At 40.9% G+C, this 24958-nt stretch overlaps 1 protein-coding gene across 3 annotated transcripts in view; it reads right to left on the bottom strand.

Annotated features, from left to right (window-relative positions):
• Positions 1-18309: 18309 nt before the first annotated feature.
• The window catches only part of trmt11 (tRNA methyltransferase 11 homolog), a 74769-nt gene continuing 68120 nt past the window's right edge, over positions 18310-24958 (bottom strand). For all 3 annotated transcript variants that reach the window (XM_059981511.1, XM_059981512.1, XM_059981513.1), the window contains one exon: positions 18310-18897. In XM_059981511.1, coding sequence (XP_059837494.1) covers positions 18766-18897 — 132 coding nt within the window. In that variant the 3' untranslated portion in view covers positions 18310-18765. The remainder of the gene's footprint in view (positions 18898-24958) is intronic.

The raw sequence follows: 24958 nt of genomic DNA, 5'->3' as shown, positions 1-24958 counted from the left end.
AGAACTTTATGTAAAAAATTTCTGATTTGTAAGTATCTAAAAAAATTAGATTTAGGTAACTTAAATTTGTTGGAAAGTTGGTCGAAAGACATCAAACTACCTTCAAAAAAAAGATCACGAAAACATATTATACCTTTCCTTTTCCATATGCTAAAAGCTTGATCTGTCAAAGAAGGTTTAAAAAAGAAGTGAAGTAAGATAGGGCTATCTAGAACAAAGTTTTTCAGAGTAAAAAACTTATGAAATTGAAACCAAATTCGTAATGTGTGCTTGACAATAGGATTGCATAACTGTTTATTGAATTTAACTAAATCAGTAGGAAGAGAAGAACCAAGAACAGAGAATAGAGAATATCCTTGTGCATCATTGCATTCTAAATTTACCCACTGTGGGCACAATGGTGAATCCAAATCTAATTTGGTAGGTTTCTTAGCAGTGTGGAGGAAGAGAGGGATGGTGGGGTCCACACCCATAGATCCCTCAAAGCTGCTGCAAAGGTTAATAGGATGATTAAGTTGACAGAAGGCTTGTGGTGTGTTTGCCTTCATTAATCAGAGGATTTAGTCAAGAGATAATGTAACAACTCTATAAAACTCTAGCTAGACCAAAATTACAATATTGCATTCAGTTTTGATCACCTCCATAAGAATGTGGAATCTATAAAGACAATACAGAGGAAGTTTATCAAGAAACTGTCTGGATTAGAGTACATATTTTGTGAGGAAAGTTGCACAATCTAGGGCTTTTCTCTGGAGCGAAGAAGGTTGAGAGTCAACATTATAGAGGTGTATAAGATGGTAAGAAGCACAGATAGAGTGGACAACCAGTACTTTCTCCCCAAGGTTGCAAAGCCCTATACCAGAAGACATGTGGTTAAGTAGAGTGCAGGAAAGTCTGGGGAGATGTCAAAGGTTGTTTTTTTTTTAACCCAGAGTGGTGGGTGCGTGGAAAACATTGCCAGGGATGGTGATAGATGTTGATACGGTAACGACATGAATGCAAGAGAAACAGAGGGTTATGGGCTATGTAGGAGGGAAGGGTTAGATTGGTTGTGGAGTTGGTTTATATAGGTTGGCACGACATCATGGGTTGAAGGCCCTGCACTGTGCTTCATTGCTCTATGTTATGCATCTTGCGGCTCTGGTACTGTATTCACCGGAGTTCAGAAGATTGAGGGGTGACCTCATCAAATCCTATCGAATGGTGAAAGGCTTAGATAGAGTGAATGTGGAGAGGATGTTTCCTGTGGTGGGAGAGTCTAAGGCCAGAGAATGCATCCTCAGTGGAGGGGAGTCCTTTTGGAAGAGATGAGGAGGAATTTCTATAGCCAGATCGTGGTGAATCTGTGGAGTTCCTTGCCACAGGCAGCAGTGGAGGCCAAGTTTGTTTAAAGCAGAGATTGATAGATTCTTGATAGGTCAGGGCATGAAGGGATACGGGGAGAAACCAGGAGATTAGAGCTGAGAGGAAAATTGGATCAGCCACGATGAAATGGCCAAGCTGACTCAATTGGCGAAAAGTCCTAATTCTGCTCCTAAATCTTATGTTTATGTTTTACCAGGAATGATAAGAGTTACTTAGTCCCACCTCTAACCCTTACACAGCGTCTATCCCTACACTGCTATCCACGTTCTCACTCCCAATCAACTGATATCCACCTCACCAACCTTCCAAAATTCCAATCAACCAGAACCTCAGATTTTCTCCATATCCCAGTCCTCAACTGCTTACCCTTGGACCAGCCACTGTCCAGAAGCACCCACCACAACCTCAGTTTATTTGACTTGAGGACACGAGTATTTGGGAAAAGTTGAACAGGCTAGGACTTCATTCCCATGAACATAGAAGATTGAGGGGATATTTGATAGAGAAATACAAAATTATGAGGGCTCTTTCTACCAAGGTTGGGTGAGACTACAACTGGAAGTCATTGGTTAAGGGTGAAAGGTGAAATTTTTAAGGGGAATATGAAGGGAAACTTTTACACTCAGACGGTGATGAGAGCGTGGAACGAGCTGCCAGCACAAATGTGATTTCAATTTTACCATTTAAGAGAAGTTTGAATGGACACATGGATGGCAGGGGATGGTCCCAGTACAGGTTGATGGGACTAGGCAGTCAAAATGATTTGGCATGTTCTAGATGAGCAGAAGGGCCTGTTTCTGTGTTGTAGCTTTCTATGACTCTATAAGATCCATTCCCACCAACCCTAACCACCTTCCCTTAACCTAAACCTGTTATTGATAATCCAATCCCTGCATCTGATCTTCAATCTATCCCCACATACCCCCTTTCTCCCCAGCCAGGCCCCATTTGGAGAAGTATAGTCAGATTAGGGTTAGTCTGCATTGAATTGTGAGGGACAGATCTAGCAGTCTGTCCAACAGTTTCTTAAGTGCCCCTACAGTATCTGCCTCTACCAAAATTAGATGATATGATGGATCAACTGAGTGGATAGCCAGACTTTTTCCCAGGGCAGAATGGACAATATTGGGTGCATAATTTTAAGGAAAGTATAGGGTGGATGTCAGAGTAAGTTTTATAGACAGGGTGGTGAGTGTGTTGAATGCCCTGCCAGGGGCAGTGGTTGAGTGTGGGGGGTATGGGGTGTCCAGTGAGTGGTTAGCACCTCTGGAGAAGCTCTCACTGGTGGCTCCAAGTAGTTGTTTGTGTGTGACAGTGGCCACACCCCGGTACACCACTTTGACAGGTGGTCTAAACCAGGTGAGGGTAGCCAGTAGCCTCATACCCCGGTGAGACAGGGAAATGCCTGTCCCAGCATGTGAAGTCAGCTCCACTGGACTGGGCAGATAAGATGTACAGTGAGATCCGATGGCCAGGGAAGAGGTTCTGCAATGCTCCACGGAGAGTGAAGAGCTTGGCAAGGCACAGGAGGTCATCCACAGCAACAAAGGAAGACCCCAATTGGTACCACTGGACCTGGACTTCTGAAGTCAAGAGAGTAGAACTACCCCAGTGCAATGGCCTTTCCACTTTAAAAACTCTCCTCTGCTTCCTGTCATCGTTGGACATGCTGGACAACCACCAGACAGGAACATGGATGATAGAAAAATGAAGGGTCGTGTAGGACAAAAGGGTTAGATTGACCTTAGAGTAGGTTAAAAGGTCAGTACAACATCATAGGCCGAAGTACCTGTACTGGGCTGTAGTCTCCTATGTTCTATATAATACTTAGCCTGCTCAGCCAACCTAACTCAATCTTGATTCTCGTGAAATACTCAGCAGTCTTCTCTTCTTCACCCCACCACCCACCTACATCTTTCCGTTCCCCAAATTAAACATCTCTCCAGGTATTAGGGCACTAAGGGGTGTGGTAGAACACAGGGATATGGGAATACAGATCCATAATTCCATGAAAGTAGCATCACAGGTAGAGAGCGCTGTAAAGAGAGCTCTTGATAAATCAGAGTATTGAGTATAGGAGTTGGGATGTTATCTTGAAATTCTTTCAATGTTTCAAAGTAGATTTATTATCGAAGTACATTTATGTCACTATATACATTTTCTTGCAGGTATTCACAATAAATACAAATAAAAATAATAAATGAGTGATAAATATCAAGAATATAAAATGAAGAGTCCTGGTTGTGTGAAAAGTTCAGTGTTAGGGTAAGGGAAGTTGAGTCAAGTTATCCCTTCTGGTTCAAGAGCCTGATGGTTGAGGGGTAATAACTGTTCCTGAACCTGGTGGTGTGAGTCCTGAGGCTCCTGTACCTTCTTTCTGATGGCAGCAGCAAGAAGAGAGCATGGCCTGGATGGTGGTGTTTTTCTGCAACAGAGTTCCATGTAGACATGCTCAATGATAGGGAGGAATTTACTCATGATGGACTAGGCTGTATCCATTACTTTTTGTAGGGCTTTTCTGTTCCATAGCATTAGTGTTTTCATACCAGGCCATGATGCATCATGCATCAATATACTATCCACCACATATCTATAGAAGTTTGTCAAAGATTTAGATGACATGCCAAATCTGCACAAACTTCAAAGAAAGAAGAGGGACTACCTCCAAAGCCAGTATGTCCTTCTTCAACTGAGGAGACCAGAACTACATGCAGTACTCCAGGTGTGGCCTCACCAGTACCTTGTATAGTTGCAGCCTAACCTCCTTGCTCTTAAATTCTCTTAAATTCAATCCCTCCAGCAATGGCCAACATTCCATTTGCCTTCTTGATAGCCTACTGCACCTGCAAACCAACCCTTTGTGATTCATGCACAAGCACTCCCAAATCCCTTTGCACAGCAGCATGCTGCAATTTTTTACTACTTAAATAACAATCTGTTCTTTCATTTTTCCTTGCAAAGTGGATGACTTCACATTTACCAACATTGTACTCCATCAGCCAGACGCTTGCCCATTCACTTAACCTTTCTTCCTAAATCTTTTTATTATTATTAATAATATGGACAGAATACAAATGATATATTAATAAAGAAATTACAAACATACAAATTCCATTACAGATGAAAAAAGACATAAACAATAGTTACAGTATAAATGAGTTTACCAAGACATAAACCATACAGTATAAGTATGAACATGGTAAGTCTAAATATTTCATAATATATGATATAAAAAACAGAAAAAAGAAAGAAAAAAATATAATGCAAAATTAGCTAATCTACTAATCTAATAACTAATAACTAATAAAGAAGAAAAAAGAAGCAAAAAAAAGAAAAAAACAAACATTGGAAAAAGAAAGAAAAAAAAGGGGGCTGTTTATAATATCTCACAAGAATAAATATTCATCAATGCCGTCACTTCCGGTCCTCTCAACATACATAAGCTAAAAGCTGGGAAATCAAATGAACTTGGAACAGGGTCATATTACATCATATGAAAATGTTGAATAAATGGTCTCCATAACTTTTCAAATTTAATAGAAGTATCAAAAACACCACTTCTAATTTTTTCGAAATTTAAACATAACATAGTTTGAGAGAACCAATTAAATACAGTGGAAGGGTTAATTTCCTTACAATTCAACAATATAGATCTTCTAGCCATCAGAGTTAGAAATGCAATCATTCGACGGGCAGAAGAAGATAAATGCAGTGAGTCTAACATTGGTAAACCAAAAATTGCGGTAATAGGATGAGGTTGTAAATCGATATTCAAAACCGCAGAAATAATATCAAAAATATCTTTCCAATATTTTTTCAAAAACGAACAAGACCAAAACATATGAGTTAAAGACACAATTTCAGATTGACATCTATCACAGATAGGATTACTATAAGAGTAAAAATGAGCTAATTTATCCTTGGACATATGGGCCCTATGTCCGACCTTAAATTGTATTAATGAATGTTTGGCTCATATCGATGATGTATTAACTAATTGAAGAATTCTATCCCAATTCTCACTAGAAATAATAAGGTTAAGCTCTCTTTCCCAATCCTTTTTGGTCTTCTAAAGGGGCTCTGAATGTATCTTCATAATTATATTATAAAGTTTTGAAATAAGCCCTTTTTGAAAAGGGTCTAATTCAAACAAACTCTCCAAAATATCTGAAGGCACAAAATTTGGAAACGTAGGGAGTACAGAACTTAAAAAATGTCTAATCTGTAAATATCTAAAAAAATGAAATCCAGGCAAGTTATATTTGTTGGATAATTGCTCATGCCCATTCACTTAACCTATCTATATCTCTCTGCAGACTCTCTGTATCTTCTGCGCAATTTGCTTTTCCACTCAATGTAGTATCATCAGCAAACTTAGGTACACTACACTCGGTCCCCTCTTTCAGATCATTAATGTATACAGTGAACAGTTGCAGGCCCAACACTGACCCCTGCGGCACACCACTCACCACTGATTGCCAACCAAAGTGACGCCCATGTATCCCAACTCTCTGCTTTCTATTAGTTAACCAATCCTCTATCCATGCGAATACATCACCCCCAACTCTATGCATCCTTTTCTTATGGAGCACGAAGCGCAGAAACAAATATCACTGTGATGATTGTACGCTCTAGTATTAATTGTTTGGTGACAATAAAGTATTTGTATTGTATTTGTATTTGTATTTGTCTTTTATGTCTTTTATGCAGCACCTAATCAAATGCCTTCTAGAAGTCAAAGTAATTAATTTGTTCTCCTCTATCCACTGTACTCATTATATGCTCAAAGAACTCCAGTAAGTCTGTCAAACAGGAACATGCCTTTGCTGAATCCGTGCTGTGTTTGCCTGATGGATCAATTTCACTGAGGATTTTAAAGTTGCTGACTCTCTCCAGCTCCGATCCCCGAATGAAGACAGTCTTGTGGACCTCTAGCTTCCTCTGACTGTAGTCAATACTCAGCTCCTTGGTCTTGCTGACATTGAGTGAGAGATTGTGTGGCACCACTCAGCCAGATTTTCAGTCTCCCTACTATATGCTGATTCATTACTACATCTGATTCAGCCAATGACAGTGGTGTTGTCAGCAAACTTAAGTATGGCAATGGAGCTGTGCTTAGTCTAAAGGCATATAAAATGTCGATAAGACCATTTTTCAGTTTTCAGTTTTCACCCTTTACCTACAGAAAAGATATCAATAAGATTGAAAGAGTACAAAGAAAATTGATATTGACTTTTCTGGGACTTGGGGACCTGAGTTAGGGAAAGATTGAATAGTGTAGGACTTCATTCCCTGCAGAACAGGAGAACGAGGGGAGATTTGATAGGCTAAATACAAGCAGACTTTTGAGAAACTTATTCACTCAGAGAGTGGTGTGAGTGTCGAACTAGCTGCCTGTGAAAGTGATGGGTTTGTGTTCAATTGCAACATTTAAGAGACATTTGGATAGGTATATGGATGGGAGGGGCATGGAGGGCTCAGGTCCAGGTGCAGACTGATGGGACTGGGCAGTTTTGGACTAGATGGGCCAAAGGGCCTGTGTCTGTGCTGTAGTGCTCTCTGACTCCATGCTGTTTCGATGTCAGCCTTGTCTGTTGTTCTGTATCCACCAGACCTCTCTTCCACATTACTCTCCTGCTGGACTGCGCCGTCTAGAGATGGGGCACGGGGTCATGATCGACTCCATCTCGAAGAAGCGAGGAAGATCGAAGCATCGAGATGAAGGCGGAGGGGGTCAGCAGTCACTCCCGACGAAGGCCACTGGGGTGACCCAGCAGCCTGGTCAGCGGCGTGGCATGGCGGGCACTCTTCACGGAAGGATTGAGCTTGCACGGGCGCTCACCTCATATGCTGATGGAAAGATGTTTTCGATATTCTGAGATTTATGTGATTATTGGACTGTACTTTAGACAGGTCTCCTTCAGATTTTTGGTGTTTTCTTTCTTATAACCAATCTGTGAATTTTTTGTGTGGAGGACAGATCTTGATGCTACTGTTGCTCTTCTTTTCTGCAAGTGAGGGGCTCGGAGATTGTTATTGTGTCTGTTTTTATTCTGTGGGGGAGTAGTTGGGGATTTGATGCTATTGTTGCTGTTTAGTTTCTGCAGGGAAGAGGTGGGGGATTTTAGGGTTTCCAAGATTTGTTTTTTTTTTATTTTTCATGCTAGCTGAGGGAAGTTGATACCTTTTCTTTCAACAAAATAGAGAGAGTACAGAGGAGATTTACTAGAATGTTACCTGGGTTTCAGCACCTGAGTTACAGAGAAAGGTTGAAAAAGTTAGGTCTTTATTCTTTGGAGCATAGAAGGTTGAGGGGGGACTTGATAGAGGTATTTAAAATTATGAGGGGGATAGATAGAGTTGATGTGGATAGGCTTTTTCCATTGAGAGTAGGAGAGGTTCAAACAAGAGGACATGAGTTGAGAGTTAAGGGGCAAAAGTTTAGGGGCAAAATTAACACAAGGGGGAACTTCTTTACTCAGAGAGTGGTAGCTGTGTGGAACAAGCTTCCAGTAGAAGTGGTAGAGGTGGGTTCAATATTGTCAGTTAAAGTAAAATTGGATAGGTATATGGTCAGGAAAGCAATGGAGGGTTATGGGCTGAGTGCAGGTCGGTGGGACCCGGTGAGATTAAACGTTCATCACGGACTAGAAGGGCCAAGATGGCCTGTTTCCGTGCTGTAATTGTTATATGGTTATATGTTATGTTATTTGGCACATTTCCCACTCTGTAAAGTGCAATGCCCTCACACTAGTCATTGAATTATACAGAGTAATACAACAGAGAAATAGATCTTCCCACCCAACTTGGTCATGAGCTGGTCACACTTGCCTGGGTTTGGCCTATATCCCTCTATACCAGGGATTCCCATCCTGGGCCCTACAGACTCCTTGCTTAACGGCATTGGTCCATGGCATAAAAAAGGTTGGGAACTCCTGCTCTAAACCTTTCCTATCCATGCACCTGTCTAAATGCCTTTTGAATATTGTGCTCATACCTGCCTTTAACGTCCTGTAGTTAGTACCACATACCCATCATTCTCTCTGTGAAAAGGTTGCCCCTCTGGTCATCTTTAAGTCTTTCCTCTCTTATCTTAAACCATGTCCTCAGTCCCCCCACTGTGGGACAAAAAATGTGGTGCTCAGGGCCTTGGGTAACCTTGAAATTTGCCCTGTCAGTCTCCTGGCAAAATGAGTCAGCTGTAATACCCATATGGATGCGCAAGACCCTCCATGCCACAGTTTCTCGATGTCTAGTCCTTCTCAAGATGACATCACTATTTTTCTGCAACCATTGGCCTTTGCAGAGGCACTATCAGGTAAACAGAATCAACATTTACCCTCAATCAATAGCACCAAAATATAGATGCACTGGTTATTAAAAACTGCTATTTGTAAGGGCTGATTTTGGACAAATTATGTATCTTCCCACCACCATAATGGTGATAGAGTTCCTCTTGTCCTTACCTACCACCCCATTAGCCTCCATTTCTAACACATCATCCTCTGCATCTTTGACCATCTTCAAAGGGATCATACCACTAAACATACCTTCACCTCCTCATTTGGCTCCACTTTCTGGATTGCTCCCTCTGCGATTCCCTTGTCCATTCATCTCTCCCCACTAATCTCCCTTCTGGCACTTATTCCTGCAAGCAACCTGCCCATTCACCTCCTCCCTCACCCCCAGTCAGGGTCCCAAACAGTCCTTCTAGATGAGGCAACACTTCTTCTGCAAGTCCACTGGGTTTGCCTATTGTGTCCAGTGCTCCCGATGTGGCCTCCTCTACACCTCTACATTGGTGAGACCTGCCATAAACTGGAGGACCACTTCGTCAATACCTTTACTCCATCTGCTACAAGCGGAAGCTCCTGTTGACCAGACATTTTCATTCTCATTCCCATTCTGACATGTTAGTCCACAGCCTGCTCAGGCTGGAGGAAACAACGCCTTAAAATTCAGTAGCCTCCAACTTGATAGCATGAATATCAATTCCTCCATCTGGTTCTCCATCTTCCCCCCCCCCCCAATCCCTTCTATTCCCCACTTCCCCACTCTGACCTTTCACCTCTTCTTACCTACCTTTCACTTCCCCCAGTCTGTTTTTTCTTCTCTTTGTCATATTGTCCACTCTCCTGTCCTATCTGGGTTCTTCCTGTCCAGCCCTAAACCTTTCCCACTCACCCAGCTTCACCCAATCACCTTTCAGCTGGCCTGCTTCCCCTCCCCTACCTTTTTATTCCGGCGTCTTCTTAGTCCTGAAGAAGGGTCTCGGCCTGAAACATTGACAGTTTATTCATTTCCATAGAAGCTGCCTGACCTGCTGAGTTCCTCCAACATCTCCTGTGTTCACAAATTATATACCACCTTCTTACACTACAACAGTAGTGTAAATGCTGTCTTATTGGCTGTATAGCACTATAGATTATCCAGAGCTAACAAGTTGAATTATTAAAACACGAGATGCTTTCTCCAGACGTAAAAGACGGAAATGAAGAAGTCTGTTCCCGTCAAACTTACAAGGTAAAGCAGAGACAATGGGCTCCTGATTTATGAAAGATTTCAACCCAAAATGTTGACAAACAAAACAAAATACCTGATCTGCTTAAGTTCCTCCCAGCATTTGGTGTCAATGTCAGAATCAATGCAAACTGGATTTCTTCTACTTGAAGCAGTCGTTTTCTATAAATGATCCTCCTCAGATTTTAAATCCTAAATATGAGATTGAATAATGTTGTTCTGTCAGGGATCTGCACTGGGCAATGTAATAGAACATCTACACTGTATCATTGTTACAAAGAAATAAACTTTTTTTGGAAACATTATTTTATCAACAATATTTTCAGGATGTCTTTAATATAATTCTGATAGAGGACATTGAATAAATCCTTCACTTTTTCAAGCATCACGTCAACCAAATAATCTGTCAATACTAAGTTGAGACAGTACCACATCCATCAGTTCAATGTTGCTGCTGAAGGGCGAGTTTACACAGCTCTTCATATTATTTTCCCAATGTACACAAACAAACTTCTGAACTGCACTGAATACATTCAAAAGCTAAGATCAACAAAAGCAATGATGTAATGTTGAGGCTTTATAACACACTGGTGGGGCCTCACTTGGAGTATTGAGCAGTTTTGTGCCCCTTATCTAAGAAAGGATGTGCTGATATTCAACAGGGTTCAAAGGAGGTTCACAAAAATAATTTTGAGATTGAAAGGCTTATCATATGAGAGGCACTTCATGGGTCTGGGACTGCACTCACTGGAATTCAGAGGAATGAAAGGGGATCTCATCGAAACCTGTCTCATTGAAAGGCCTTGATAGAATGGATGTGGGGAGAATGTTTCCTATAGTAGGGGTGTCTAACACCAGAGGACACAGTCTCAGAGAGGAGGGGTGTCCATTTAGAATGGAGATTAGGAGGAATTTCTTTAGCCAAAGAGTGGTGAATCTGTGGAATTCATCGCCACAGGCTGCAATGGAGGCCAAGGCATGAAGGGGAGAAGGCAGGAGACTGGGGCTGAGAGGAAAATTGGATCAGCCATGATGAAATGGTAGAGCAGACTCGATGTGTCTAATGGCTCTATACTCTTCTGGTCGAATGATCTTAAAACAGTGATTTTGATAAATCACCAGATAATTGCTCAATGAAATAATGCTACAATTGTTGTGATATGCCTACAATAGCCAACAACAGTTAACACCAGATATAGGGAGTCCCACATCATACAATCAAGTGACATATTGTAGCCTGTGTCAATCCATAAAGGGATGTAACCTCATCTCAGCCTCACTTCATCTCACAACATAAAAGGACAATCTTAAAGCAGGCCTCCCACTTTAAAACAATATTTTCCTCATGAGATTGTATGCCAATAAGGTGGGTCCCATGTCTGATGACCAGTTTGGTCCCTGTAGAGCTCTCAGCAGCTTTCCTGCGGTCTGTGCACTAGCTTTCCATTATATGGCTTTGACTTAGGTGGGCAAAAAGTCTACACTCTAAACCAGGGGTTTCCAACTTTTTTTATGCCCTAAACCCCCTACCATTAACCAAAGGGTCTGTGGACCCCATGTTGGGAACCTCTGTTTTGCTACCTGAGGAGACAGAGGGACTTTTGAAGTATGCAGGCCTCTCTTTCACATGTTCTACCAGCCTGTTATTGCCAGTGAAATCTTGTGGATTATTTCTTCAGCGGTTTGACCGGGGCACTACTGCGCAGACACGGGGATGTCAGCCATTGAGAACAGCGAGAAGAGTTTAACAGGAGACAGCTTTATGGAGCGGGCAACAGAGTAGGAAGGCTTCGGCGTTAACGGGTCGAAGCGAGATAGCTTGCCTGGGTAAAATACAGACAGGAAGTATGTCTGTGAGGCCGGTGTTCTGTACTGGGTATCAGATGTGGGATGTCCGGGAGACCTCCAGCCTCCTGCACAGCCACATCTGCGCCAGGTGCGTCGAGCTGCAGCTCCTTAGGGACCAAGTTAGGGAACTGCAGATGCAGTTCGATGACCTTCGTTTGGTCAGGGAGAGTGAGGAGGTGATAGGGAGGAGCTATAGATAGGTAGTCACACCGGGGCCTGGGGAGACAGATAAGTGGGTAACAGTCAGCAGAGGGAAGGGCAGGAGTCAGAGGCTAGAGAGCACCCCGGTGGCTGTACCACTTGACAATAAGTACTCCTGCTTGAGTACTGTTGGGGGGGTGGGGGAATGGCCTACCTGGGCAAAGCAACAGTGGCTGCACATCTGGCACAGAGTCTGACCCTGTGGCTCAGAAGGGAAGGGAAAGGTAGTTTGCCTCTTAGGTGCCAGTGTCTGGGATGTTTCTGATCCTGAAGTGGGAAGGAGAACAGCCAGAGGTCATGGTACATATTGGTACCAACAACATAGGCAGGAAAAGGGAGGAGGTCCTGAAAGCAGACTACAGAGAGTTAGTAAGGAAGTTGAGAAGCAGGACCACAAAGGTAGTAATCGCGGGATTACTTTCTGTGCCACGTGACAGTGAATATAGGAATAGAGTGAGGTGGAAGATAAATGCGTGGCTGAGAGATTGGAGCAGGGGCAGAGATTCAGATTTAGTAATGTAGAAACATAGAAAACATACAGCACAATACAGGCCCTTCGGCCCACAAAGCTGAGCTGAACATGTCCTTACCAGAGAAATTAGCTAGGGTTACCAAAGCCCTCTATTTTACTGAGCTCCATATACCTATCCAGGAGTCTCTTAAAAGACCCTATTGTAACCGCCTCCACCACTGTTGCCAGCAGCCCATTCCATGCACCCACCACTCTCTGCGTAAAAAAACTTACCCCTGATATCTCCTCTGTGCCTACTTCCAGGCACCTTAAAACTATGCCACTATGCCATTTCTGGATCATTGGGACCTCTTTTGGCACAGGAGTATCCTATACAAAAAGGACAGATTGCACTTGAATCCCAGGGGGACCAATATACTGGTGGGGAGATTTGCTAAGGCTACTGGGGAGAGTTCAAAATTAGAATTGCTGGCAGGTGGGAACCGAACTGAAGAGACGGAGGAAGAGGCGGTTGGCTCACAAATAGAGAAAGCTTTGAGATAGTGCGAGAGGGAGGATAGGCAGGTGATAGAGAACGAATGCGCTCAGACCAATGCTTTGAGATGTGTCTATTTTAATGCAAAGAGTATTATGAATAAAGTGGATGAGCTTAGAGTGTGGATCAGTACTTGGAGCTATGACGTTGTGGTCATTACAGAGACTTGAGGCAGGGGCAGGAATGGTTACTTACAGTGCCAGACTTTAGATGGTTCAGAAAGGACAGAAAAGATGAGGCCATATTGGTGGGAGCATGGCACTGTTGATCAGAGATAGTGTTAGGCTGATTGATATCAGGCTTGCTCTAATATAGGAGTTAAACTGGGCACACTGGAGGCTGGGGTAGAACAAAAGACCTACAGGAAACCCTGTCAATACTGGACAATGTTTCTCACCCTCTGCATGCCACCTTGGCTGAACAGAGGAGCACTTTTAGTAATAGACTAAGGCAACTGCTCCAAACAGCATTATATAAGGTCATTCTTACCCTCGGTCATTAGGCTCTATAATGGGTCAACCTATAACCGGGGAGGTCATGACCCCCCCCTCCTGTTAGACTGTTTGATGTAACTAATTTTTTAATTCTTTCTTACTTCTCTTCTAATACTTGTATCTTTGCACATCTGTGCACTTGTAATGCTATGGTGACACTGTAATTTCCTTTGAAATCAGTAAAGTATCTATCTATCTATCTAAACCCAAACCCTGACAAAGCATGCATGGCTACTGTAATCTCGACTCTTACTAATGGTGAACTTCCATATTTCCTAAATCTCGTTTATTCAGAGCTCATTTCTTATGTAAATTAAAATTATTACAGTACCATAATTGGCATTGGATAGCTTGGCTTGCCACTGCTGATCTCCACTTTTTCATATTTGTAGTGATCCATTCCATTGAGTTTTGTGAAACTCAAAAGATCATTAATATCTTTAATAAACCAGCTAAGGAAATCTGGCTGTAAACTGTCATCTATGTTTTTCCAATCTGTTAACTTTGTCAATTATTCAGAAGAAAAATTGCCCCAGCAGGGCAGATTGAGACTGCGCCAGCATTAACTTGAACATATGAGTAAGACACCAGTAAGATAGAGCCAGCACCCTTCATTGAACCAAGGTCTGCAACTCTTCAAGTTGTGAGCTGCCAAAATTAACACAGATTTTTGGCCCTATAAAAAGCAGTGCCACAATTTTCAAATAGAATACTTACAAAGAACTTAAAGTTAAGCGAGAGTGGTCTTTTTCTATCTTTGTGATAGTTTTAAGGTCAAAGTCAACTTTTCTGCCAAAAAACATTCTAAATTTTAAACCATTAACTATCTCAGGAACTACAATCTGCAAAAACTAATAAACCTCTGTGTGCATTCTTTAACTTTTCATAGGACCATAGGACATAGGAGCAGAATGAGGTCATTTGGCCCATCAGGTCTCTTCCACCATTTGATCATAGCTGATTTATTATCCCTCTCAACCTCATTTTCTTGTCGTCTCCCCGTAACCTTTGTTGCTCTTACTCATCAAGAACCTATCAACCTCTACTTTAAATATACTCAATGACTTGAGTCATTGTACTAATAATGAACCAATTTCTTATTTAATGTCAGTGTGTGAGAGTGACAAAGGCATTGGGGATAGCTGAAAGGCATATGAGAGAGAATGGTGAGGGAATGGGGCTGATGGGATTACTGAAAGAATGAGCGCAAACTTTATAGGCTGAATTACATCACAAGAAGATAGGAAAAGATGCAAAACCAACAGGAGACTGGAAGACACTAATTTAAAACATCTAAAAGTAAGCAAGAAAATTCTCCTTTTGATCTGAAGTAAACAAATGAACCCATAATCAAGATAAAAAGCACAAGATGCCGGCAGATCTCAGCAGGCCAGACAGCATTGATGGGAGAAGGTAATAACCCTTCATCAGGACGTTTCGACCCGAAATGTTGTCACTACCTCCTCTCATGGATGCTGTCTGGCCTGCTGAGTTCTGCCAGCATTTTGTGTTTTTTATTTATTTCCAGCATCTGCAGATTCACTCGTGTTGCCCATAATCAAGATGCACATTTTTCGCATTCTTGACAAAGTACAGAAACTGTGAATTTTTCCGATTTCTATCCAGAAAATATTGACTGAAGATCTCATTTGAGTTGCATAAACATTAACAATTGCACCATCTCGGATCGCAAGACCCTGCAGCGGATAGTGAGGTCAGCTGAGAAAATCATCGGGGTCTCTCTTCCCGCCATCACGGACATTTACTCTACATGCTGCATCCGCAAAGGAAACAGCATTATGAAGGACCCCACATACCCCTCATACAATCTCTTTTCCTTCCTGCCGTCTGGGAAAAGGCTCTGAAGCATTCGGGCTCTCACGACCAGACTATGTAGCTGTTTCTTCCCCCAAGCTATCAGACTCCTCAATACCCACAGCCTGGACTTATACCTCGTCCTGTTTATTATTTATTGTAATGCTTGCACTGTTTTTGTGCACTTTACAGAGTCCTGTGTAGGTCTGTAGTCTAGTGTAGTTTTTTGTGTTGTTTTTACATAGTTCAGTCTAGTTTTTGTACTGTGTCATGTAACACCATGGTCCTGAAAAATGTTGTCTCATTTTTACTGTGTACTGTACCAGCAGTTATGGTCAAAATGACAATAAAAGTGACTTGACCTTGACTAGTCAGATTTGGATTAAAACCACATTCAGTAGGTTGTTTATTTTGTGTTCCTGGCATTTTAAATTATTATAATGGTACATTATTATAATGTTATTTTATATTTCTTGGAATAAGAAGTGGCATTATTCTGAATAAAACTTTATTATTAATACTTCACACTCTGAATTGAATTACCCCATTGCCAAATGCTACTTGAGCAACAACACAATTTCAAACTCGTGGCAATCTTGTATGAATGGTATGTTTCTTTATAATGAGCATCAACCCCTCCTACTTCCTTACTGTGGTTAAGCTGCACTCTGATCCCTAGGCAATCAGCCCTGGTTTGAACTGCTGCTTAGATACGGGGGAGGAGTCCTCTGGATTTTAGGCTCTGGCCTGTGGAAAAGCCACTGACTAATCAATATTTTGAGGGACTGGACCTTTGAGGCATTTTCTCCTGCATTTAACTTTGATGAGTTATTACAAGATGCCCCCCACTTTCTGGTTCCTCAGCTATACTTACCCACACAAACTCCGTCATATGTCTGGATACTGAAAATACAAGGAAATACAAGGTTATTTCATTCAGTCTTTTTTGAATGTATCATCGGCGACAAATTTGACCATTTGATTATAGTTTCTGACAGGAACATGGACTGCTGACAGCCATTTCTGTAATTCAAAACAGTAGGAGGTCCCAGAGTTTAGCCCTGCAGCTCTCCAATTAGAGACATCACTCCCCCACACGAACACAACTCCTCCAACAAGTACTCCTTGCTTCCTAACCTTTGACCAGTTTCTTATCCTTATGGGCTATCTTGAAAGTCCAGAGCTTTGAATTTAATTGTTCATTTGAATCTACTTAAGTCAAGATGTACCATATTAAGGAAACTTCCAGAGTCCACTTGAGATAATACTTCTTCAAAGTCACACAGGCATCAGACATGATATTCTCTGCTGAATGCATTCTGTCAGTCACTAGGTTGCTATTGCACAGATGTCCTCAAAATTACTCTCATTGTACATTCCATTCTCTCACATTTATTTTTGGACATGTTGAGAGCCAGGAGTTTTATTCTTTGATAAAAACAGGATGTTAACAGGTTGGTACACTGAAGAAAAATTCTGGAATTTTGAGACTGTAGTGTATGTGTGATGGAGAGAGCAGCCAGAGAACTGGAAATGAATGCCAATGAATTGATCCACTCGACCCGAAACAGGAGTGTGTGAGCCATGGCAGTCAAAGCTCCCAATTTAATTAATCCATTCTGACAATCATATGGTTTCCCCTATTTCAGCATTACTTACTTACCCCACCTGAAGCAGAGACCAGCGACTGCAGCTGGCCAGAGTCCTTGTCTTGGGACCGTCTTTTGAGTTGTCCCCAGATGTAGCCTAACTTCAAAGATCCTTCCTCTCTCAGGGATGAGGTCTTTGGAGCTTCTGTTGGCATTTCTGTAGCTCTGGGTTTTTTTAAATGGGGTAGGGTCGCTAGCACCAAGCCCAATCCTCCTCCTTTTGCAGCCATGGCAGAGTTCATCATATAACTATTTTTCAAATAGTTCAGTCATTTTCACTATTACAGTTCTCTTAGGAAGTCATTCAATTCATGGCTTACTGTGTAATGCATACTTCTATATGATGTTTTAAATTGACTTATTTCTGAAACTGTGTCATTTGGTCCTAGTCTCTTGGTTTAATTTATTTGCCACAGGATAGCAGGATTATCTCTTGTATTATCTCAGGTTTTATAAGGCTTTGGCCATAAGGCACTTGAAATATTGTGAGCAGTTTTGGGCCCTTATCTAAGAAAGGTACACTGGCACTGGAGTCTGTCCAGAGGCAGTTCACAAGAACAATCCCAGGAATGAAAGGGTTTATGTATGAGAAGCATCGGATGGCTCTGGGCCTGTACTCACTGATGTTTACAAAAATGAGGAGGACCTCACTGAAGCCTATTGAATACTGAAAGGACTAGATAGAATGGATGTTTCCAGTGGGAGGAGCTGGGGAGGCTCAGACCAGAGGGCACAGCCTCAGAATACAAGGACATCCCTTTAGAACAGAGATGATGAGGAATTTCTTTAGCCCTAGGGTGGTGAATCTGGATGGATGGATGTGGAGGCCAAGTCTTTGGGTATATTTAAAGCAGAGTTTGATAGGTTCTTGCTTAGTAAAGGTGTCAAAGATTATGGGGAGAAGACAGAAGAATGGGGTTCAGGGGAATAATAAATCAGCCATGATAGAATGGCACAGTGGACTCAACAGACCCTTATGTTGTTGTGGTCTCTACTTCCTTAGGAGATTGGGCATGATATCAAAGACATTGAGTAACTTCTACAGATGTGCAGTAGGAGGAGGCACTGGCTTCATTACGGCCTGGTATGGGAACACCAATACCTTTGAGCAAAAAGGAGTGGATTTGGCCCAGCACATCAAGGGTAAAGCCCTGCCAACTATTGAGCACATGTACGTGAAATGCAGTCGTGGGATCCTCACCACAACGACCAGGCCATGCTGTTTCCTCACCTCTGCCGTTAGGTAGAAGGTACAAGTGCCTCAGGACTCACACCACCAGGTTCAAAAACACTTACTACTCCTCAACCATCAAGCTCTTGAACAAAAGAAAATAACTACACACATCTACTGAGATGTTCCCAAACCAATAATCTCACTTTAAGGACTCTTTATCTTGTTAGTTCATGCTCTCGAAATTTATTTTTATTTATTTATAGTTGCATTTGATCAATTCGTTGTCTTCTATGGTCTTGCTCTTTTATTGATCCTGTTTACAGCTACTATTCAACAGATTTGCTGAGAATGCCTGCAGAAAAATGACTATCAGGTTTGTATGTGGTGACATACATACACACTGATAATAAATTTTACTTTGAACTTTCTTTGGTCTTATGGTCTATTGTCCTTTTAGCACACGTCATTATTTTAATACATTCTACTTTGTATCTTTCTCACTTAACAGCTAAGTGTACTTAATGCCTGTAAAAGGACAATTATTATTTTAGCTGATTATGCATATTCTATTTTGTCATTTAATATTAAAATACATTTCACACTAATTACTTCCATACCTGAGATAAGAAACTATGACAATCAACTAAAAGGGATCCACATTTATTAACTTAAAAAGTCTCTAACAGAGCTTCTCAGTTCTGGGTATTTCTATTCTCCTTAGAAATCTTCTTCATGACTCCGCTGAAATATTTCTCACGGAATGAATTGTGGCCGACATATGGATTATACCTTCCATCATTAAGGTGGGCATATCGATCCTTATCCTAAGGATGAAGAAGAGAGGTTAGCTTGAAGGAGATTGTTCATATTTAATGTAACAACAGTAGAATTCCTAATAAATTGTGGGCTGCTGTTGTTATGTAACATATGTGCTTTCAGTCACAAAATATAAATAAACGCCTATCTGCAAATGGACCCATTTCATGTCAGAGCCAAGTAAATGAACAATTGAATTCTTTTCCAATCACTCTTACTATAATATTCCCCCCTAGCTTTTCTCTTCAAAAAGCTTTCCTTGTAAGCTTGTCATCTTCCCTCTCTCCTTTTGAATGTACTTCTTTCGCAGGGCAAGGGATCACTGGGCAAGGATCTGCTCCTACCCAACCACATCTCCTCAACTCTGCTTCCCAACCTCATGCTTTTCAGTTTTCTTCAAAAACACATTTGCTTTATTTTAACAATGAATTCAATGACAACGCTCAACATAAAATTCACAAAAAGAAATGCATGCCGTTCTTTCAAACGAAGATACTCTCTCGCAACTTTGGTGTCTCTCAATTGCCTCTGATGCTGATCTTGCCCTGGCTGACCCCAGCTCAGAGCCCCCGTGATAATAATTTCTCTCCTCACTTCTCTTGCTCTCTGTTGTGCCCAGCCTTTCGTACATACATAAAAAACAGAAAGGTTGGCCATTTGGCTCCTTGAGTTTTCTTTGCCATTCAGTGTTCAATTCTAGTGCCGTTCTTTAATGAGTCCCTGTACATTGTCCCCATGGGATACACGGGTTTTCTCCAGGTTCCCTGGTTTCCTCCCACAGTCCAAAGATGTACCAGATCAGGTTAATTGTAAATTGTCCTGTAATTAGATTATAGTTAATCAGGTCTTTCAGGAGTTGCTGGGATAGCATGGCTCAAAGGGCCAGAAGGGCTGTATCGCTAAATAAAAAATAAATAATATGGGGGAGTTAAAGAACAAGTGGGATTACTGTCAGAGCACCGTAAACATGAGGTTGATGGTCAGTGGCTGAAGGGCCTGTTTGCCTGCTGTCTCTCTCAATGACTCTGTGAGCATAGGATCAACCCGCCTAACTTCTTTTCTTAAATCAACCCTTTCATCTTCGAAGTAAAGCAGTGACCCAGCTCTGAACTGACTACCAGGCACGTAAACGCCTTCCTAAACAAGGAAACCAAAATTGAACACGGGACTCTTTCTTGTGAGCTTGGTAATATCCTGTGCAATTGTAGAAATGTCAACTGTTTATGCCTCTCCACAGATGCTGTCTGGCTGGCTGAGGTCATTTGTGTGTGCAACCCATCATCCTTGATTTCTGTTCATTCTGTTCACGCTAATATATTATTAGCTGTTACTTTGCTGCACTTTCTTTCAATTACTTATGATTTATTCAATATAAACAAAAAACAATCTGGTAAAGCTGTGCATTCTGAACACTGGTTCTTTAGTGTCTGATGTGTGCAGTTTCCTGTCTTTTTATTAAAAACATAACATGGATATAACATGTAAAAATGCTATTTGTAAAATTGTTAGGCATTAAATACTAAACAGAGGAAAAACACTGATGCACCTTTGGAAACTGGATACACTGCACGTTCAAATGCAGTTCAGAATTTCAACAATAGATTAAATCTCAAAGTCCTTGTCCAGCTTTTTAATGAGATGTCCTCAGTTAAAACCTAATGAAGGCACTGAACAGTGGACAAAAAGAAGGAAGAAGCCACAGTGCCTATTCTGGAATTACCAGTAAATTTCAACCCGTAAGACCATTAGATATAGGAGTAGAATTTAGGCCACTGGCCCAACGAGTCTGCTCCATTTATGAGTCTGCTCATGGCTGATGCATTTCCCTCTCAGTTCCAATCTCCTGCCTTCTCACCGCAATCCTTCATGCTGACTAATCAAATACCTTAAATATACCCAACAACTTGGCCTCCACAGTCACCTGCGGCAACGGATTCCATAGATTCACCACATTCTAGCTAAAGAAATTCCTCATCTCCATTCCAAATGGACTTCCCTGTATTCTGAGGCTGAAGTTCTTTATCAGGGTCCAGGCTCTCCCAACAGGTTACACATGCCTGATTTAAGTACTGCCCGTACATATGAATGAGAGTTTGGGAAGCAGGTGGGATAAAATTGCCAGCTGATTCAGGACTGGGACTCTGCTTGCAGCTGCACTTCGATCTTGCAAACTGTCTGGGTCAAGAACAGAACCCTGTTGTAACTCCGCTGTATTATGTAACACTCCATTTTTTTTAAAGTGTACTTATTGTCAACATTTCATCAGCCATTGAGTCAGAGATTGAATACTGACTCACTGTAAAGTGTTAATCTTACAACAGACAAATCCAATGCTTTGAAAAATGAGGTCCATTAAAAAGTGGAGTGAAATGAAACTACCCCAAGCTCCATTAATAACAGAGCAGTTTCTCCAGAAAAATGCAGGAATAGTTATAAATTATATGCATTATATTAATCATATTATTTTTCAGATGTGTGGACAACAAACTGAAGGAATGTCTCATTCATCTGTTTGGATGTAGTTTCATCTATATTGCCCCTTTTATCCCCACTAAAGATCTTCATAAACTATTGATCAACTTTATTTCATTAACCATGATTAACATATTGAAAATTTAACATGCTAAATAAGTTCATTAATTAGTGATCATTTCAAACAAGCACTTTAACCTCAAGCGTAGTCTTAGATATGAAGATTTGTCTATCCTTTAAGAATGTGAATTTAATTTGTTCTGCTACACCTTTAAGTTAACTGGCTTTGAGAAAAATAGACATTTAATGGGGTGGCTGTGATAAAATTGAATTTAAAATAACCGATGATTGTCACTATTCCTCCAATGAAGCAATTGAGAATGAGACAGTCAAACCATTTACCTTATGTTCAACATGCCTGAGATTCATTCCAATCAAATACTCCAAATTACCAAGAAGGTGGGTGGAGGAGGATGTGTCGGCACCAAGCAGGACTGAAAACAAAACCTGTCAAAGGGCAGATGAACTCCTTGTGAGTCAACGGCCACCTACTGTCTATGTGAGGAGTGGCGCGCCAAAGTCCTTCGTTTCGCACCTTGTAAGGCATTGCCCGACGCCGGCCCCCTAAGCCTGAGTCGACGTAACTAACTGGGTGGCCCCATTGTGGTTAGCACAATGCTTTACAGTACGGGCGACTCGGATTCAATTCCCTGCGACCACATGGCATTCATCCGGGTGCTCCGGTTTCCTCCTACAGTCCAAAGACAGACCAGTTGGTAGGTTAATTGGCCATTGTTAATTTGTCCGTGATTAGGCTAGGGTTAGATTGAGGGTTGCTCGGTGGCATGGTTCAAAGGGCCTGAAGAGCCTGTTCCCCGCAAAATCTCAACTAATAAAAATAAAAGGGGTCAGATCAGAAATCAGCAGCTAAAAGCAGCCAATTTCCAAACCCTCATACTGCAGATCATTTAATCTTTTATCCAGCAATGCGATTGAAACAAGAACACTCACGCACAAATCGTTTTCTCTTGCAGGCAGGGCGTTTTACGTGTCTTTTACCAAAGTTCTTTTGTGCAAATCAATGCAGTCAGATAGCCGGTGATATTTTTGTGCTATGATCAGCATTTCTACTTTAAATGTTGCACTTGGATCAAGAATTACTACAGAATGAGATTGTCTGCCAAGTGGTTCAGTACGGTGGAAGTGTATGCTTGGATCAGAAACGCATTTAGTTAGACCTATGTTAAACCTCTAAATTTGATTTATTCCTTTCAGATGTTTGAGGGTTAAACAGTGTCATCTTTGACCTTCAGTGGTTTGTGCTACTATTATTACATTAAAACTTACAGGCCCTCTTCAAATGATAACATAATCATTGGTTGCAGTGTTAACCACAAGTCATATAGAGGCCTTTTAAAAACCAGCTGTTTGAAGAGAGAAATGTTATCTGTAAACTTTAGAGGCAAATGGCAGTTGAGAGCATAAAATAACAAAAGAAACTTGTTAGTCACTGCATCTCACCTCCGCTCTGGAATTTCAAACTCACCCTTGATAATCTGTTTCTTTATAAAAACTGACCTAAAGCATTAGTCTGGCACTTGCAAAATCTAATCTGTTATTAACTATGCTATTGCCATTTTATAAACAGGAAAAAGAGAGTACCAGGTAGTGCAGCATTTGCTTACACTTTTTAAAAATTCATATCCTACATTTACTCTGATGGGCCTCAGTTCAGCTTCGGGGTAATTGTCCATGTCTGGTTTTTGTTTAAAAATCCTGTCTTTCTTATCACAGCTTTTCACTGCTTTACATCTGCTGCTGTACAGTAGCTATAGAAACCACTTGTGCAAAAGCATACAGCTATAAACATTGTGAAGGACAACTATTTCTGACATAAAACTGCTGACATGAAATTCAGAACAGTATAAAAGGGGAACGTCAATTTGTAATTAATCCAAATTATATTACTATCCAGCAAACTAACATTTAAATGACAACACAGTTTAAAAAAATGAGACACAAGGCATCTATTAACTAATATCAAAGATTAGATTCTCTACAGACCAGCTTGTTGACAGAAACTATTACACAAAACAAAGAGACTTGTCAACTGAAATTCTTAAGCAAAATTTCAAACAGCGTGGTCTACCTTGGATACATAATCTACAAATTTCAGAATTGTGCAAAACCAAGAAATTGTTCTTTGGTAAAAGTAAAAACTGAATTTTAATATTTAATTTTTACCTTTATCATGTCAAAATTATAATACAAGTTAAATTATTAGAAATATACTTCAAGATTATTTGATCTAATTTCCAGAACATAGGTGTAAAGGAGAATTAATTAGTTGTTACTCCTCAACCATCAGGCTCTTTAACCAGATGGGATAACTTCACTCGCCCCATCACTGAACTGTTCCCACACTTCTACGGACTCACTTTCAAGGGCTCTTCATCTCACGTCATTGAAATTTATTGCTTATTTAGCTACTATTATTAATATTTTGTTTGTTTCTTTCTTTATTTTTGTACTTGCTCAGATTGCTGTCTTCTGCACACGAGTTGTAGGCCAAGTTGAAACAGACTTTTATTGATTCTATTGCTTATTGGATTTGTTATGTATGCCCGCAAGATATCAAATCTCAGGGTTGTATCTTGTAACATATATGCACTCTGATAATAAACTTACTTTGAACTTTATTCTGAATCCAATGCGGCATAAAAAGCCAAGGTAAGATAAAGAACAAAATAAATATAAATACATAAGATAACTTGTATACATGGATTTATATAAAGTGACACTAGGCACAGGAGCGTCTGTACATAAGGTGAATCTGACAGGAAATGATAAAGTAGTGGTGGTGGTGATGGTAGTGACTTGATGGGCTGAGTGGCCTGGTACTGCTCCAATGTCTTATGGGGCTGTGGTGAGGTGGACTAGTGAGTGGTGGTGTTGATCAGCCTTACTGTTTGGGAAAACTAATTGCCTCTGAGTCTGGTGATCCTGGAGCGGATGCTACGTAGACCTTTCCTCAATGGGAGTGAGTGAACACTCTATGAGCAAGGTGGGCGGGATTCTTCTTGATATTCCTGGCCACTTTCCTCAAGCACTAAGCTCCCCAGCTTTGTCTTTGCAGAATTTTTGTTGAAAATATAATCTTTCCACTCAGTAAATTAGTAGAGATAATTCTTTAAGAACACATATTATCCTTTTTAAAAGAAAAGCATTTCATTTTTATCTTGAAATGGCAATTTCAAGTAAAGGTTAGGTCTCCACAATGCCATCTAAGGTATTCCCATACTTCAGAAAAAAACAATTCCAGTGCACTCCAGAGATGAGGATTTTCATGACTTTTGTGGCTCCTACAAATATACAAATAAAGTTATGGATGGCATTGTGCTGCTGAACTGTTGTGGGTAAGAAATTTTAACATGGTTGGAAATTACTTTCTCCACAACAAACAGAAAGAATATGTAGTCAATTTCAAGTAGGTTTCTGCAATGGATTACTGGATGATCTTATCATCACCCCAGAGATTTCCTGAAGATAACCACATTCTCTCAGCCACCTTAATTTCTTTCTGAAGATACAAAACTG

Source organism: Hypanus sabinus, chromosome 10 (genome assembly GCF_030144855.1).
Source record: "Hypanus sabinus isolate sHypSab1 chromosome 10, sHypSab1.hap1, whole genome shotgun sequence".
NCBI classification, from domain to species: Eukaryota; Metazoa; Chordata; class Chondrichthyes; order Myliobatiformes; family Dasyatidae; genus Hypanus; species Hypanus sabinus.
Note: the sequence above shows the minus strand (reverse complement) of the source record. Positions and strands in the feature narration are given on the sequence as shown.